The sequence below is a fragment of the Rhamphochromis sp. 'chilingali' genome (assembly GCF_963969265.1).
Source record: "Rhamphochromis sp. 'chilingali' genome assembly, chromosome: 20".
In the NCBI taxonomy this organism is placed as follows: Eukaryota; Metazoa; Chordata; class Actinopteri; order Cichliformes; family Cichlidae; genus Rhamphochromis; species Rhamphochromis sp. 'chilingali'.
In genome coordinates this window covers 30,310,798-30,328,929 of record NC_137947.1, presented here as the reverse complement: position 1 = coordinate 30,328,929, position 18,132 = coordinate 30,310,798, and the positions used below count along the sequence as shown (strand labels likewise).

At 38.4% G+C, this 18,132-nt stretch overlaps 1 protein-coding gene and 1 long non-coding RNA gene across 5 annotated transcripts in view; one reads left to right on the top strand and one right to left on the bottom strand.

The window, feature by feature from the left end:
- LOC308388201 (kinesin-like protein KIF20B) overlaps positions 1 to 4,078 on the bottom strand; it is a 64,554-nt gene extending 60,476 nt beyond the window's left edge. For 3 of the 4 annotated variants that reach the window (XM_080868772.1, XM_080868775.1, XM_080868773.1), the window contains exons 1-3: positions 3,952 to 4,072; positions 3,461 to 3,554; positions 3,262 to 3,367 (exon numbers count right to left, since the gene is read on the bottom strand). In XM_080868772.1, coding sequence (XP_080724898.1) covers positions 3,262 to 3,367; positions 3,461 to 3,483 — 129 coding nt within the window. In that variant the 5' untranslated portion in view covers positions 3,484 to 3,554; positions 3,952 to 4,072. Of the gene's footprint in view, positions 1 to 3,261; positions 3,368 to 3,460; positions 3,555 to 3,951 lie in introns of all 4 variants that reach the window. The other variant, XM_080868774.1, reaches the window with a different exon arrangement.
- Positions 4,079 to 11,430: 7,352 nt separating this feature from the next.
- On the top strand, positions 11,431 to 13,666 carry LOC308388543. Its single transcript, XR_013970126.1, has 4 exons — positions 11,431 to 11,548; positions 12,217 to 12,372; positions 12,532 to 12,725; positions 12,848 to 13,666. It is a non-coding gene; the product is annotated as an uncharacterized lncRNA (long non-coding RNA).
- The last annotated feature ends 4,466 nt before the right edge of the window (positions 13,667 to 18,132 follow it).

The window sequence follows — 18,132 nt, the reverse complement described above, 5'->3', positions numbered from 1 at the left end:
CCAACTCAACACACTGAAGAAACAGAGTAAATGAAAGCTTGAATTTGACTTGGGTGCAAAAAAGCTCCACTGTTTCCAGTTTAATGTTTTAATCTTACCTAAAATGTAAAAACATTACAAAAATGTGGCAGCCTGGCAGGTTGAAGGTTCTAGCGGTCCCTGCCAGACTAAAACACCTAATCCCATTTCCACATGCACTGCAGTCCCAAACCTTCCCAGACACTGGTCAGAGGCACCGACACAAATGTCGCAGCAGAGCTGGGCTGCACATTAAAATGTTGTTTTTTTTTGTTTTTTGTTTTAAACACACCAGCTCTCTTGTACAAAGCCAACGGGAAAACATCGCATTCCATGCATCAGCTCCACAATACATTATATTACAAACGTCATGCATTTATATTCCTTGGTGCAATGAGACAAGCCCGGATGTCTGAGAGCCACGCGTCAGCCTCGGATGATGATTTTGTACCTAAAAAGGAGCTACTTCAAACACGCTGAAGAAGCTGGTGATGTGAGACCCAGATGTAAACAAATCACACTAGTTACACTTCATATGACAGGAAAAGTAAACAAGTGGGGTTACATATTCAGTAAACTGACACGTCAAATTTGGGAGTGTGTAAGGATAGAACGTTTACATCATTTACGTTTCCTACTGTCTGCAAACGTCAACAAATCACTGTTCAGTAAACTTTCTTGAAACATCCTGACATAATTTTGTTGCATATTAACACCACATTCTGCCTCCAGGTCTCCCAGCCTCCCACCAACAGTCGCTGAACAATCGTCTGTGGAACAGTGGACTATGTTACTTATAAAGTTTCAATCCATTCAGTTTAATGTCTTAGTCTTAATATAATTTACTGTTACTATGTTATTCATTTAGTATTATAATTTCCACTTTTTTGTATCCTTAATTGAATATTTTTTTGTCTTTTATTGGTTCCATCTGCCACCGAGTGGTTTTTTCCTCCCTTTCACACTAAAAGTATGAAGCCATAAGAACTTGAACTCTTGGATCTGATTTAGAATCCATCCGATTATTTAACAATATTCAGCATTATTTCTTCCCCTTTCTGCACTGGCTGCTCTGTGGCCGACAGAAAAACACATCATTTCTATTATTTGTTTCATTTAAGAAGGGCCAGTGAACAATGTTTAACATGTACATGTGAGTGCATCATATAAAAGTGGCATGTTTTTTGCCCTTATTGTTCCTGGAAGGTACAGCCTTTATATAAAAATAAATAAATAAATAAATAAATAAATAGAAACAGGAAAGATAGACTTAAAACAACATAAAAGAACAAGAAAGCACACAAAGGGGCATTTGCATGGCTAAACTGGAGAACAATGACAGCCTCAGACTGCACACATGAAGATAAGTAAACCACTAGGTAAATGCTGCAATGCTGTGATAAACGCTGGCTTATATGGGGTCATGTGATTTGCTCTTTACCTTAACCACATTAAGCATGTTGAGGCGACTTGCTGTGAATTTATGCGACATATATAAGAATGAACTGAAATTAGGAAGCAGCAGAAAGGCAGAGCTGTGACAGTGCAAACAAGATTATTTACACATAAATAATACTAACCAGGCTGAAACATGTTATTAGTGTTTGTGTCCAGTTATATCAGTCTGTTCACATGTAATGCAAGTTGTTTGGCTGTCAGATAAAAACCATTTATCTCAAATATGCTGCCAATCAAATGATGCATTTAATGTCATTAAATGCAACACTGGGACAACATTTCTTGCTTTCTAGGAAACAGTGACAGCAGCGCTGCCATTTTTACCAATATTTTAGACACTTTTCTGGTATCTGTACAAATACCTCTGAAAGAGGAGAGAGCGGATGTCTCCCATCAGTCTGCAGCAAAGTTTAAAAGGAATTCAGCCAAATTGAAAGATGGCTCAACTAAACTAAACTAGTTCGTCTGCATTCTGACAGCTTTGGTTTTAACGTTGTCTTTCTTCGGGCACATGTGGAACCAAGAGCCGGGGGATGGGACCAGTGAAAGGATGCTTGTTGATCAGGTGGTTTGATAAAAGACTCTTGATGGCTTTTTAATTGCAATCACAGTAAAAAGCGCTGCTCTCGTCCACTTTAGAAACCTTTATTCTCAAACTCCACCCGGCTTCATCTACTCAACATCTCCGTCACTCCCTGCGGGTCTCTAACAACCAAGACTGTGGCTTCAACATAATCTACAGCAGTAACTTTCACTGCTGTTGTGAAATCAAAAATGGAGACAGCTGGGACTAAATCTGCGAATACTTTTTTTTTTTTAAAGTGCTAGAGTCATCTATTTATAGCTGAAAAACTAATTGATGTATTTGCCCCGTTGAGTCCTTCACCACCAGCATTGTCCTCCTGCTGAACTTTCCACACCTCTGAGCAGACTTTCCTTCAGTTACCTCATACGCTTCGGTTACTGTGAAAACAATCCACCACTTTGTTTCACAGGCAAACTTTAGCTGGCCATTCAAATCCCCTGACATACTTACTTGTTTTGGTTATTAGTCCCGTTTAACATTGCTTCTGAATAGCAGTGTTCCCTGTGTTAACAAATAACACACTGAATGACTGGTGAACTGTTTTAGTCTAAATTTGGACACCAACATTAAATTATTATTTATTTGACAGCAAATATATATCAGCTCCTTTATTACTACTAATAACAAGTCAGTATCAGTCCAGGAAAAGTTACATCAATGAAATCCTAGTTTTATTTGTAACATATTTAATAAATTATCTATTTTCAGTCAGTTATATTCAGTCACTTTAATTTTAAAACTGTGTATATGATGTACATTCTGTGTATTTATTATCTCACTCTTATTGCCTGTTTATGCCCCGTCTTTATCTTCAACATCATGCTGCTCTGTTGTATCTTAATTGCCCCTTGGGGACAGTCTTTCTGACTGTGATTGTGATTTATGTTTTTTTATGTACAAGGTTTTGACTGCATGGAGACATTTGGGGTGCAGTTATTGAAGAATTGTGGATAGAAATGTTTAGAAAATGGCCCAAAATAGGCTGAATCTGTACACATTTCTGTTTAATAGAGTGTGCTTGGACCGATTCTTAGGCACGAAACCCCCAGGTGTACAGCCAAGTGTGCGCATGCTGCTGTAAACACTTCATAATGTTTTAAACATAGTAGGTACCCCGTATCACGTTATTTCTGTCACACAGTCACCCGTATGGTCAACACAAGCGTTTATGTCAGCACTGTATAAAAGACCTGGTTTACCTGTGAGTCTGGTAAGGTGCCAACTTCTGATAAGTGCGCCCCTTTCAAAACGTCAGCTGCTACCTGTTCCTGCTTATCAGCCTTGTCAGGGCATGATTCCATCATCCTGCAACAACAACAACAAAATGAGAAAGCAACTGTAGATTTAAAAATTAACTGTCAAAACAGCCCACAGGGCTAAATGATCACACATACACACCTCGCTGTACAAAAACATGACATTTATCAATTTAGTATGGTCATCAAGTTGGTGCAAATCCCGCCCTTCAAAAAGCAGGCGTTTCAGAGGGTCGCTGTGAATTCGGCAAACAAATAAATAAACAAAAGAAGTGAGTCAGCTTCGTTAGCCAACGACTGATTAGCTCATTGCTACGATTTAACTGCTAAGTTAGCCAGCTAACAACAATGGTTAGCACTGCAGGGGAAAACACCGTAACAATAGATTTGTGAGCGTTTTTGCCAAGTCACAGCCAAACGTCATCAATGTATCATCGACGTCTATTCCAGACACTCGTGCACTTTTCATTGATGTATCACAAATTTCTGATTAGTGCCACTCTTCACTTGACAAGGAGCCGCACCTGTCAGTTAACAATCACAACACTTTTTAACAAATGTCCGGTATCTTTTCCGAAACAGGAGTCGGACAGTAACCGTTACATTGGGATACTACTCGACAAACATACTCACGTTGCTGTTATATCTGGAACATCGGGCGCTAAAACAGAAGAATATTCTTTTCTATGCTAACCAACGTAGAGCTAAACAAAATAACAGGACGGCGCTCTGAGTTTGAAACGAACCAATCGGCTTCGACAAGAAACTGCACATGCGTGCTTTGTGTTGCGTTCACATGTAAGGCGTACAGGCGGATATTAGAACTCGTAAATAAACCAGCGGAGATCTCTACAAAGCGTCTGTTATCAGGCTGTTATCAACCAGTTATCACATGAGTTGTTATAATACAAAGTAAACAATTAAATTGTTAAATTAGCTTATCTAAACAAAACATTTAATTTAGAGTCATTAAAACCAAAATACATCAAAATCTCGCTAGTTCAGGATTAAATGACGTGATGAAGAGTTAATTTTTGGTAGATGGTAAAATAAGAGGACAAAAGTGAATTTAACCATCTGTTGTGCTTGGGCTTAGTGAAATACGGGATTCACGATGTTCGTAATCTGTAAACAAAAACTCTATGTCACAAAAGGGACCTAGTTTTAAGAGACCTGTTAGTGGTCATAATGTTAGGCCTGATCAGTCTAAGTTTCACATGATTGTGTACCCCAACAGGAAATGAACCTCTTTGTAATGCTGAAAATCCAGAGTTGCTGGAAGTTTACTTACTAATCCTCAATTCTTGAGTCACTGTAAAAGGCCTACAGCTAAATTTAATGTGGGCTAAGCACCTTAGCCCAAACAAAATGCGTAGAAGAGCTCTCATCACACGATGTACAGTACAGTTCTAAACATATTCACTCACACATTCAAATCATTGCATTCAGGTGTTCCAATTACCTCCATGGCCGCAGGTGTGCAAAATCAAACACCTCTGCCTGCAGACCGCTTCTACAAACATCTGTGAAAGAATAGGTCGCTCTGAGGTGCTCAATGAATTCCAGCATGGTACCATGATAGGATGCCACCTATGCAACAAGTCCAGCCACGAAACTTCTTCACGACTAAATGCTTGGTGGCATGCAGGCTCAGGTTTTCAGATCGGCTCAGCTTACTTCATATCACGGAGCGAGTACTAAAAAAAGTACCTGGTACCTAATAGTACTAGCTAATGGAAACCAAAAAACCGAGTCGCGCTGAGTAGGCACTAGTGGAAAAGGACTATTAGTGGTGTTATAACAAAGTGGAAGCGATTGGGAACGACAACAGCTTAGTCATGAAGTGGTACGCCAAATAAAATCATATACTGAGGTGCATATATGCAGCTTTCTGCTATATTGCTATATTCATCACTGTAACAATTGGAAGAATTTCACCTGATTATGCCATTTATTTTCCTTTCCATCAACTCTACCTGAGTTTGTTTCTGTTTGGTCCTTTCATGAATTTTCTTTTTCTCACGTGGAAAGGCTCCATTCACAAGCTGCTGTCATCTCTGTGCTGCGGAGAACACTGCAGCAGAAAGAGCTGCAGATAAAATGCTGGTTGTTGATGTGATGACTTATGTAACACAGACAAAAGGGGGAAAACAAATTACAAGCACACTGTTAGAAACACAGAGAAATCCAGCAAATCAACCCTCACAAATATTAACTGTATTAAAAAAATGTGCTTCTGGAAGAATGGCCATAAATTTCCATAAACACTCCTAAACCTTGTAGAAAGTCTTCCAAGAAGAGTTGAAGCTCCTATAGTAGCAGGGACGGGGGATCATATTAAACACTACTTATTAAGAATGAGGTGTCACTTACGTTTATATGTTTTGCACCTGTTGTCAATTATCTTTTTAAAACAGCTGCAATGTTTTTACTATTTTGTTTCTTGACTGTATATTTTAAATCGTCTCCTCTGTTCACCAAAGTAAACGTGACTCTTTCCCAACTTTTGCTGCCATCAATGTCAATTCTAGAATTACAATCAGACAGCTAAGATTATCCACATCTGGAAGTGAAATATCAGGCAGTACTTTAAGCATACAGACATTTTACAGTAAGTGCTAAATGAATGCAGACTTTTAAAGTCAACTTTAAAACATTGTATATAAGACTATCAAATAAAAAAATGAGGTGCCTTATTTTAGGATTCCTTCACTATAATACGTTATATAAGACAAAACATTTTAATGTTTCTTACACCTAATGAGACAAAATGTAGGAATAAAATGACTCCATAGATGTTCATCAGGAAAAGACAAAGACTTTAGATGGTCTTTAAACACTATGTGCACGGTGTGCTTAACGTTCCATATGATCTTCCAGGACAATAACGTGACATGCTCCAGAGGCGCCTACTTAAGGACTGACAAACCTCAATGAAAATACATTAATGAAAAAGAGCCCTCATATGTTATCTTATACTGAAAATTGGATTTGCTTTTTAAAAACAAAATATGTATGGATATTTTCATCACATACACCGTAAATGTAGAACAAGTCATTCTCTTAGAATTACGATGCTTTACAACAGCGGTCTCCAACCTTTTTGCGCCACGGACCAGTTTATGCCCGACAATATTTTCACGGACCGGCCTTTAAGGTGTCGCGGATAAATACAACAAAATAAAACTAGTATCGGTACCGAAAAAAAGATTTATTCATAACACACGTGAAAAGACCCAGGAAAACCGAGTTAATGATAAAAACGATAACAAAATAACGCTGAAAACCGATAAAAACCCTGAAAACCAGACATTTCACACCTGAGCCTCAACTCTCGCGGCCCGGTACCAAACGACTCACGGACCGGTACCGGTCCGAGGCCCGGGGGTTGGGGACCGCTGCTTTACAACACTGGGGGCACACAGTTACACCTTTTGCTTTGCAGAAAGACACAAACACTTTCAGACAGGAGGACAATGTGTACTTTCACATGTATGGCATCATCATCATCAAACATTTCTGCACAATCCGAGTTTCAACTGTGTGTCCACGCTGGACAAACACAAACTTTTATTAACAAGATGAACACTGTCACAGTGATGTGTGGTTACTTTTGCTCCTACAGGAGATGGTTTTTCAATTCCTCATCGCCTCCATTTTGTATTTATATAATCATGTTTATGTTTTGTTCAGAGGGAGAATGTAATCTGTTCTGTCTGTCTGTTTATTAGCTGTCCATAGTTATGAGGATATAGTTTTAAAGTTTTGAATCATAGTAGATATTAATAACAGCTCAAGTTTAAAAAAAAAAAAGAAGCTCAAGCTTGGCTCAAGTTCACACCAAATATGACGCCACCCCCAAACTTAATATTACCAACAACTTTTCATGGATCGTAACAACTGATTGGCCTTGGAGTACATGAGTGGTTCGCACTAAGCATTTGACTTTGACGTTAGTTAATGTCATGTGAGGCCGTGGTAGGCAGCAGGCGGACCCAAATGCAGGACTCACACACAAAAAGTGAACTCAAAATCCTTTAATTGAAAACTAGCAAAAGATTACTGAGAAACTAAAACTAAAAACTCAAGGAAACCTGGGACAGGGACCACGGAGAGCCTTTCACACACGATGTGACACAGAGCAAGGAAAACACAGGGCTAAAATACACGGAGGGATAACGAGAGAATGGGACACAGGAGGAGAGTACACCTGGGAGTAATCAAGCGCAACAAGACCTGGGGAAGCAAAAGACACACTGAGACACAGACTTACAAAGTAAAACAGGAAACATAACACATAGTCGCGGACTTGACAAGGGAATACGGCTGACAGGGGAGACAGAGCAACCATGGAACACAGAGACAGAAACCAGAATACTACGAACGCTAACATTGAAACCAAAAGACTAGCAATGATAAATACTGACAAAAATAATGCAAAATGCAAAACTCAAAACACTAGGTCACTGACCCAGGACCCTGACAGTTAAAATGTATGTATTAACCAGTAATATGTACTCACCACAGTTATCATATGTGTACAGATATACACATATGATAACTGTGTCAGTTGTCAGGTATGTTGACTTTCTTTCCAGTCCTTGGATTCAAATGTAAAATGGTCAATGGCCTGTACTTAGTATAGTAGTGATGGGATTTCCGGCTCTTTCGGCTCCGAACCGGCTCTTCAGGTTGTTTTGTTGCTTTAATTAATTTATTATAAACAATAATATAAAATTATACACAAAAGGAATTATTAATGTAAAAAAAAGTGGTTTTATTTATATATGCTTATATATAAATACACGTGGTGGCCCCTAGAGACAAAATACGTACAAACTCCAAAACACATTTCTAGCGTTAACTGAACTTCCTAAACAGAGCTACCTAGATCACTTAAATTACACAACTGAAAGCATGAAAGCATATGTGTATTGTTTGTGTATTTATACACAAGCACTCATATATATTCAAATAATTAAAAAAATCTTTGTTTACCTATTACTACCACACACCAAATCGGTCGTTGGTACTTGCTGGCTAGTGTAGCCTCTATGAACAAAAGCTCAACACTGCGCCCAGCATCCTGGAGCACTTCTGTTGTGTTTTGTACGTGTTTTGTCTGTAGGGACCACCGTAAATATACTTTTATTTATTCACTCCACATAAAATGTAATAAATAAATCATATAATACAAAAACCAACTAGTCACAGTTCAACTTTGAACTATTTAAATTTTCAGATTTTCCTTTTAAACAAATTTAAAATGAAACAACACAAAACACTGCAAACCACAACACAATTAAATATAAATTAAAATATGAAAACGAAAAGAACATGCATATTCTCTGTCATATGGACCTGCATGAATAAACTTTCTGAATCCTTTATCATCTGCAACTGAAAATAGTTGTGGATGATTACTATACCTTTCTAATGTGACGTTGTTGTCCCTGGCTCTTTCTCTGTCTCTCCCTCCCGCTCTGTTCCTGTGCTAATGCGAGTGTAACTTTGATTTTTTTGTCAAAATTGACATTGAGCAAAATCAGTAGAGATATTACGAAATAAGCACAACATTTTGAAAGCAGCTGACATCCAAAAGCCCCTACAAACACATCCATAAAAGCCTGTCAGGCCCTTTGTGATAACAAATGTTGCCAAATTAATAAATACCAAAACTAAAGATATTTCCTCTTTATTGTGTTTCATTTAATCTTCCAATTACAGTTTCAGGTCCCCCTCCCTCCCAGGTCTTATTCGCACGCTACACCAACTTCCTGCCCCTCACCTCCCCACATTGAAGCAGCTGCAGAGAGCTGCAAAAAGCAAAGGAAGTGAAAGTAGGTTTCTGTATGATCCAGATCACGGTAAACTGTTAAATAAACTATAATTTCAAATATCTGTAATTATTTTTGGGGTTTCTGCAAAGTGTTTCAGTGATTTTACAAATTCAGTAGTCAGGCAGTGTTTTGCACCATCAGAGTTAATCATCATAGTCAAGTCACTGTTTTGTGTTGTGCTGGAAGACAAACGTCTGCTCAGCCTGCAGGACCACCAGAAGTTAAAGTTGAATTTATCAGAGATTTGGCATCTTCAATGCCAACTATTAAACCCGAGTCTTTGATCCCCATGATAGAACAGAGAAATCCCGATTCAGGAGACATTTATAATTCTTCATTCAATCCAGGACTCTAGACTAACTTTTTGCCATGGGCGCACAAAAGTTAGGCGCACTCAAATTTTTCAACCGCATCGCTTAACACCGCAGTTTTACATGTGCACCTTTTTGGGGGGGGGGGGGGGGGGGGGAGTTGCAGTCCATACAGACAATATTCATTTTTAAATTATTAACTAACACTCTTGTGCTTAAAGTGCTTTGTCAATATTTTAGAAAATGTTAAACTTAATCATCATCTCGGCTCCTCTGACGACCTGTTTGCTGTTGCATGCTGCTGAAAGGCAGTGTTAGAGGGGACAGTTGGGCAGTGCATTTATTGCAGCATATAATGTGTTTTCTGGATACACTGTGCTTTTTCAGCATTCAAAGATTGATGGCACCGTGTCAGAGCACTGGCTATGGATTTCAGACGGATCAGGCCTTAACTTGACAAAAAAAGTTATTAGTAGTTAATTAATAGTTTTTTTCATCTTTTCTTATTATCTCATCTACACCAGACTCTTCAACCTCTCACTGGATCCCATCCTGTCTAAAATCAGCCACAATCTTCCCAGTGCAGAAGAAGTCTCCCGTCACCAGCCTGAACGATTACCGCCCCGTGGCCGTCACGCCGATAATCATGAAATGCTTTACCATCCCAGTCTACTGTGTATGTGCTGATCAAGAGTGAACATTTCACATTTTGATTAGACACTGATTTAAACATTGAACCTATAATTTATTCTGGCTTTTACATCTAATGTTCAACAGCATAAATTATATAAATATGTGAGGTTTTTATTCAAACACTAAACCAACTTCCTGTCTGTCATTTACATCCTCACACTGAAACATGGATAAGTTCAAAGAGCAAATGAAATGAATCTAGGTCTGATAGGTTTGTAGCTTGAACCCATCCGCTGGAACGTTGAAGGCAATATAATTACACTGCAAAGCAAGACACAAGTAGGCAAAGTTCTTCATGTTTCTCATGCACGGGAGAGAACCGGACAGGCGCCGTTCCTTCGCTTGACCCCAGTTGCTCTCGTCCGTTCTCCCGTACCACTGCCCTTTTATTGAGGTTACATGAATATGCATAGGTTCATTAACATATGACGTCTACATACAAACAAAGAGTACCTTGCCTGTGTGTGTGTTGGCGTATGTGGTGGATGTGTGTGTGTGGTGGATGTGTGTGTTGGATGTGTGTGTGTGTGTGTGTGTGTGTGTGGGTACTGCTGATCAAAGGATCATAAAAGCACACAAGCAAACATCCTTGGTCAGGAAGAGGGTAGACCCCCCCTCATCCTAGATAACACCGTGAGGAAGTCCAGCAGTTCATTTATACACAAAAATCACTTAGACTAGAACAGACGTAACTACGTTAATCCTACCATAAAACAATAAGAGAAGGTATGACCTCTCTCGTGCTCCCAGGATGTGGGTGTGCATTCTAGTGTGGAATACACACCAAGCCTTTGCAGCCTGTTAAAGATCACACACAATTAATTATATGCCTCTAAGTATACATGGTTGAATATTTGTAAGCATAAATGACAATCAACAATACAAACTCTAACAAGGTCTGTATATAATCATGAATTCATGCTGAACTACTGAATAAACTGAATTAAAAAAAAACTTCATGGTAAGTTAGTTGTTTGAGTGAGTCCTCATATTCATGTCTTGTTTCCCATTTTGCTGGAAGAAAGGGAGCCTGCTCAGGGGTGGGTGCAAGTGTTGTTTATTTGACATATTAAGTGGAATTATTATATTTAAAATTAGAATTAAGTAAAACTTCAAACTAGGCACTGGGTAACAGATTATAGAGAGATAGAGAGAGAGAGAGAGAGAGAGAGAGAGAGAGAGTGTGTGTGTGTGTGTGTGTGTGTGTGTGTGTGTGTGTGTGTGTGTGTGTGTGTGTGCGCGCGTAGGGGTGTCAATGGGGTGGAGCATATGATACACCCCAGGCAGTTTCCTTGTTCAGATTCACTCGGAAAATTAAGTCTGTGAATCGAATCTTCATAGCCTTCATTTTACCAACTAGCTGAGCTGAAAGTGGCCCTGAAGCAAGTAAGTAGATACAAACCTTATATTCTGTTTTTATAATGTTATCACAAAGCGCTTTTTATATAGTGGTAACTCCAATATATTTGTCTATATTCAGTTACCAGTCGAATAGATAAGATAAGATAAGATAAACTTTATTAGTCCCACACGTGGGAAAGGAAAGGAAGTGGACAGTGCAAAAGTTATATAGCAAAATTAGAATACAATAAGAATAAAATACTATATAAAGTAGAATAAATAGAATAAAATATACAATAGGATAAAAATTTATACTTACAAGTTTATACTTTTTAGCACCTAATGGATAAAATGTTCATGTTACATTATTAAGTATTACAGTTACATTACAGAAAAAAATACTTGGATAATATATGTTTTGCTTGTGAATGTACTACTGAAGTATTTTTGGACAGTGAATTTAAATAGGTGTAAAATTGAGGTTTGACGTCGCGTGAGCCAGTAAATTTCTTCTTTAAGGCCTGCCTTTCCATTCAGTTTAATTTGAGTAAACAAGTTTTGAAGGACCATTACATTTTTATCACTTATTTTTGTTTTTATCAGTCAAGCATATAGACTTTCCATCTTTTCCAATGCTTCTGTCCAGAATTTAATGGCTACAAAAGAACATTTTTAACCTTCCAACTTTTCAAGCATGCTATTCCATTCAACAGGTTATTTTCTGAAGAAAAGGACGGATATTTCTTTTACAGCAACTCCACCACACACAAAGTTAGATAAAGATGGAGAGTTTCGATGTGGTGATGTGGATGGACATTACTGTCTGCCTTTTTTTGACTATATTGCTCATCCTTTGGCTTTGTTTTGTGGTATGTAAGACATTATTGGGATTGCTTTCTTTCTGTGCCTCACTCTATGTTTCATTGCGTTAAAGTGACTTAATAATTAATTATTAACTTATTAATTAATTAATTAAATTATTAACTAATTAACTAATAAACTAATTAATAATTTAATTTTCCCTACAGGTACGAAGGGAGCAGGTTCTGGTCACCTACTACACAAATCTCTTATTCTCCAATCTAATCCAGTTCAGTGCAATGATCTTCTGGAAGTCAAACAAAGGCCATGAATATTACACCACTGAAACTATTTTTATCGGTATTTACCTCTTTGGTTTGATGGCTAATCTTGAGTTCAAGATGTGCATTGCTGCTGAAAGGTATCTGTCTGTCTCTTTGTGCATTTACATGTCTCTGAGCATTACATTATACTCTAAAGAGTCCTTAAACAGAGAAATGTTCCCTGTGATATGAATGCATGTCTGTCTGTTTTGTGTTTCAGGTGTTTCCTCATCACCTGCCCACAGATGAACTGTATCAGACAAACTAAAGGTTCTTTGCTGGTCTCTGTTCTGGTCTGGATCCTTTGTGTTATCACTGCACCTCTTTGCATAGTTTTGAACCATCAATTTTCCATCACTATTTTGGTCTTCAACCTCTCACCTATGTTTATCCTCAGTTTTGCTTGGACCCTCAGAGCTCTTCCTTCTGCCACCTCAGTGCCCACAGACGAAAAACGAAGAGTTTTAGGAACTTTAGTTGTATTGCTGCTTAACCACTTTCTCATGATCTTTCCCATGGCCGTTTGTTGTACTTCAACATTTAGATATCGCATGGACTTTCCGTATAGTGTTATCAGCTTATTTCTGCTCAGTCCTTTTATGGACTTGGTTCTGTTTGTTTTCATGCGTAAAGGGCCCATTGATAGATTGCTGGCACGTCTGTGTTTCTGCGGTATGGACAACATTGCAGGAGATCTCAGTGTGACACCAACAGTGACAACACCAGTGTGATAATCTGACTGACATAAAAGGAGAGAAACGTGCAGGAAACAGTGGGAGAGATTAGAAATGATGAAGAAACAAACAAAAACCATCCTTTAATAATCCATGAAATGAAATTCAGGTCTAGGTTTTAGTGGTGGTGCTCTCAGTGGGAGCTCTGCTCTTGTTAATAGTGTTTGATACTTCATATCCACATTGTTTTTTTATCTGCAAATAATATAGTATTTTTATATTCAATATGCATTATGTGATGTCCCTTTGTAAATTTGGCCCTTTTTTATTAAACAATTCCTTGCCTTAAAGGTCACATGTTTATTTTCTGGACAGCTTCCGTTTTCCTTCATCATATCTGCATGATTTGGTTGTGGATGCAAATATGCTTATATCACAAAAACTTTTTAAATTTTATATTCATTGTAAACTTAACCTGGAGGTTAAGAAAAGTCAGTTTTTCATTTAGCCTATTGTTTGCTGGGTTATTTTAAAATCATTTCCAGTCCTGTCCTCTTAACCTCAGAGGCCAGTGTTTTATCGAGCTCTATTTTAGCCTTGCAGCTATACAAATAAAGTCTATTAGGCCAGTGTTAAGGTGTTTGTGGCTGGGACGATTTCTCTGGAAATGTGAGACAAGGCTGAACAGCAGAAGTCACCTTATAGTGTCTTCCTAAAAATGTGAAATTAGAATACTACCCACAACAAGGAGTATATACCAGTGGTCCCCAACCATTTTTGCACCACGGACCGGTTTATGTCCAACAGTATTATCACGGACCGCCCTATAAGGTTAAAATACAACAAATACAACAAAATAAAACCAGTACCGATACCAAAAAAAGAAGATTATTCATAGCACATGGGAAAAGACCCAGGGAAGCGGAGTTAACGATAAAAACGATTAAAAGATAACAATTAAAACTGATAAAAACCCTGAAAACCATTGATTTCACACCCGAGCCTTAACTCTTGCGGCCCGGTACCAAACGGCTCATGGACGGGGGTTGGGGACCGCTGGTCTATACTACTAGGTGCATTTTATATATTTAAGGGTTTCCTATTTAATATTCAGTTTTTTTTGTTTCTTTTGAAACCCTCAGTCTATTTCAAAGAGGAGAGTACGTGCTCTCACAGTTTTCCCAGGCTTGCTCATATGGGGGTTATATGATTGTTGTCGTTTTCTCTGTTTTCTTGCATTGTTGTAGGGTCTTTACCTTAATCAGCTAAATTTCTCTTACACATCATATTTATGTTAAAGTGTACAAAATGTGATAATATGTTAGATCTTCTCTAGAACTATGATACTGATGAGAGTTTACATTTGATGTTATTCACTAATTCAGGCATCAACTGCAGTCAGATACCAGGGAGAGCAATTGTGGCTTGTGTTCACAATTGTTGTGGTAAAGCTTACAACTTAACCTAATAATAACACAAACTAATTTTTTGATAATATAAAAACAAAATGGAGACAAAGAATTGTTCACCCGTTTCCTGTATGAAATGAGATGAGAAATGAGCAACAGCAACATCACAGGGAAACATTTGTGGCTGAAATATGAGTCACCGTGGTTACTGTGACACCTTTCAGCTTGTGGGTAAAAGCTCACTTTTGTCAAGCAACATACAAAAGCATAATGAATAATAATGAATACTAGACTCAAATGTTGCTCAAAAATAGGAAAGTATTTATATATTTCTTCACATAATGGAAGATGGCACAAAGGCTCATTTGCATCTGTAGTGTAGAGGAATTTATGTATTATTTACATTATTTTATTGTAAAATGCCTCGGTGCCTCTGGGTTTTTAATATCTCTCAATGTCTCTCACATTCATGCTGTTAACAGATGCTAAGCATAGAACCCACAAAGAACCCAGAGTGGGGAGAAGAGCCTTTTGTCTTTTCAAGGACTGTAAGAGTTAGCAAGGGAGTGCTAAGCCTCCCTTGCCAACAGCTGTGTTCCTGAAGGTATTTAAACCTGCCAGGTTCAGGTGAAACCCTGCCGGTCGAGGCCCCGCGATAATGGCTTCTCTCACTAAGCTTGGGTGTTTGTTCTTTTTTGATTAAAGGATGTTGGCCACTGCTCACCGTTTGTTTGCAGGCTTTATTAAATGGAAAACTTCTGTAACAGTAGTTTGACTAAGAATTATCTGCGCTTGATAAAGCCTCATTAGATTTGCCAGAGGCCTGTACAGTGAAGCAGGATTTGGGGTTTAATAAAGTAACTTTATTTTTAGCCATTATTAGATTATTCTGTTATTATATGTTACCTTATATATGTAATCAAAGTAGTTGAATTAGAATACTGCTGTAGATCACATTATACCCTTTAATATAGAGTGTGTGAGCTGTATGTAGTGTAGTTCTCATTATACTTTTGAGTTAACAGAACATATTCACATATTAGTTCATTAGATAAATGTGCATCACTCTGTATCCTTGATCTGCTGGGAATGTGTTACACTGTTTTCTTGACATGCTTAATTGTTGAATCATGAAGAGAAGGTTGTAAGCAGGAGACTCTGTGTCTAAAGACAGGGGAGATAGATAGACCACATTCCACACCCCCACCTTACAGAAAGCAGAGAAACAACTGCCGAGGTCATAACTTAGGCGCTGTAACAGAGAAAAAGTGTGAGGTTTTGGCTTTTACGACTAGCTGGGGGCCACTAGAGACTATAAAAAGCTGAGCAACCCGTCACCATTTTGAGACATGTGCCTGACCCTCTGGTAGCATCTCTCCCGTCCGGACGTTGTAATGCTCTGACTGTTGAATTGTATGGAAATAAATGATTGTTGATTGAGCATTGATACACCGAGTATTGTCCCTCCTTCAGCCCAAAGATTCAAAGAATTGGGAGATTTCAACACCATGAAAATAAATTGTTTCATAAGTTGTTCACCTTCTGCTCCGGTATGCAAGGCCATTTTATCATACTCCAAGTTATGTACAAAATATAGCAAAAAACCTAAAGTCTCATCAGATTATAATGCTTTATTATATTGGGTCTGTGATAAACTGGTGACAGGGTGTCCCCTGCCGCCTGCCAGAGGGGATAGACAGATGGGATAAGCCCCTATGATATTATGTTGTATTGAATAATCAAGACCAATGTAAATAACTAAATATTTGGTCTGGTGGTTTTCAATTTTTGGAGGGTTGTATGATCTTCATGTTGTGGAAGTTTTCCATTAAATAAAACCTGCAGACAAGTGGTGAGCGGTAGCTAACATTGTTTAATCAAAAACAAAGAACAGAAAACCAAGCTTGGTGGAGAGTCTCCCTGAGCCTAACATGGCTCTCAGTTAAATACTTTCTCCAGGAACAAAAGGAGATTGATAATGTGACGTCATTACGAGGTAAAACCGCAAAGGATTCTGGGAACGCGTGGCAAGCGGTACTGGCGCACGCAGGCTTTCACATGAAAACAGTCACACAGCGATAAAAAGAAACACAAAAAATGGCAAGAAGCTGTTGTATTATTAACTGCATTAGCCGGTCGCATGACAGAAATTGTTCAAGCCATGTTTCCAAAGTAACAAAGAGCCGACGGAGACCGAATACAACGTTCCAGAACACTCCAGCTCACATGTTAGTCTGCTCCAAGCATTTCCACAAAGGTGAGTCTTCTGTTGTAGTTGTAATTACGTAATTTATCATAACATGATTGTTGATGTAGGTTACAAATAAGTCTTATATTGATTTGAATTGAATTTTGTTGCGCTATGCTGCTTTGTTCACTGTGGCTTTGCGGGCTAACGTTTGTTGTGTTTTGTAGGTGCGCCTAAATTTTTTTCTTTGGCGCACACACACAAAAGTTAGGAGCACCAGTGCAACCGTGGCAGAAAGTCTACAGCCCTGACAGTACTGTATCCCTCTCTCTATCTATGTGTTTCTCTGGTTAAATTCAGTTTGGTTATGACAACAGTGTTTACAATAAAATATGTTAATGTACAATCCTTAATATGTTATATGTGTCTGTGTTCGTGTTGGGGGGGGTTGGACCGCCCCTGGGTACTCGTGTTCTCGCTAGTCCTGACTTCTTAAGTTCACACGGAAGTCCGGACTTCCCGAGAATGCAGCTCGTTCCTTCTACAATTGGAATGGGGGTGTACTTGATGACACCTCCGCTCCAGAGTTTTGTATTAGTAAAAATACAACACAAGGCAAAGTCGAGGAGTTTATTTGGGCCGGCCTGTTACAGCAGAGTGAAGCAGAAACCTGTTGCACTAACATACATGATGCAGATCTTTTTGCCAGCTGTTCGAAGTTTGTACAGATAATACTCACTCGTGTTTCAGCCACAAGTGTTTTGTGCTTGGTTCCATCAGGTTTGTCACAGCTGTTTCCTCCCTTTGACTACAGTTTATTTAAACATAGTAATATAACAAATCCAGCACAAATATAAAGCTAGTGCTCTGAAACATAAATATAAAAAGCTCAAACAATTACAAAAGCATGAGCTAAAGTTAGATTACTTAGAAGCAAAAATGAAAGCAACAAACTTCCATCAGCTGCTGCAGATCTCCATTTAGCAATCACAGGTAGCAGAGTGTGTCAGACACACTGTGGCTGTGCTGAGCGTGGACGAGTGTGTTCATCTGAAAGAGGTGTGTGTGTGTGTGTGTCTGGGAAGTGCTAGATGTATGCAGACTTTTTAAGTCCACTTTATATCATTTTATATAGGGCCTGCAAATAAAAAGAAAATGTGGTGCATTATTTTTGGATTCCTTCACTATAATAAGTTATATAAGACCAAAAAAATGTAAAGGTTTCTTACACCTA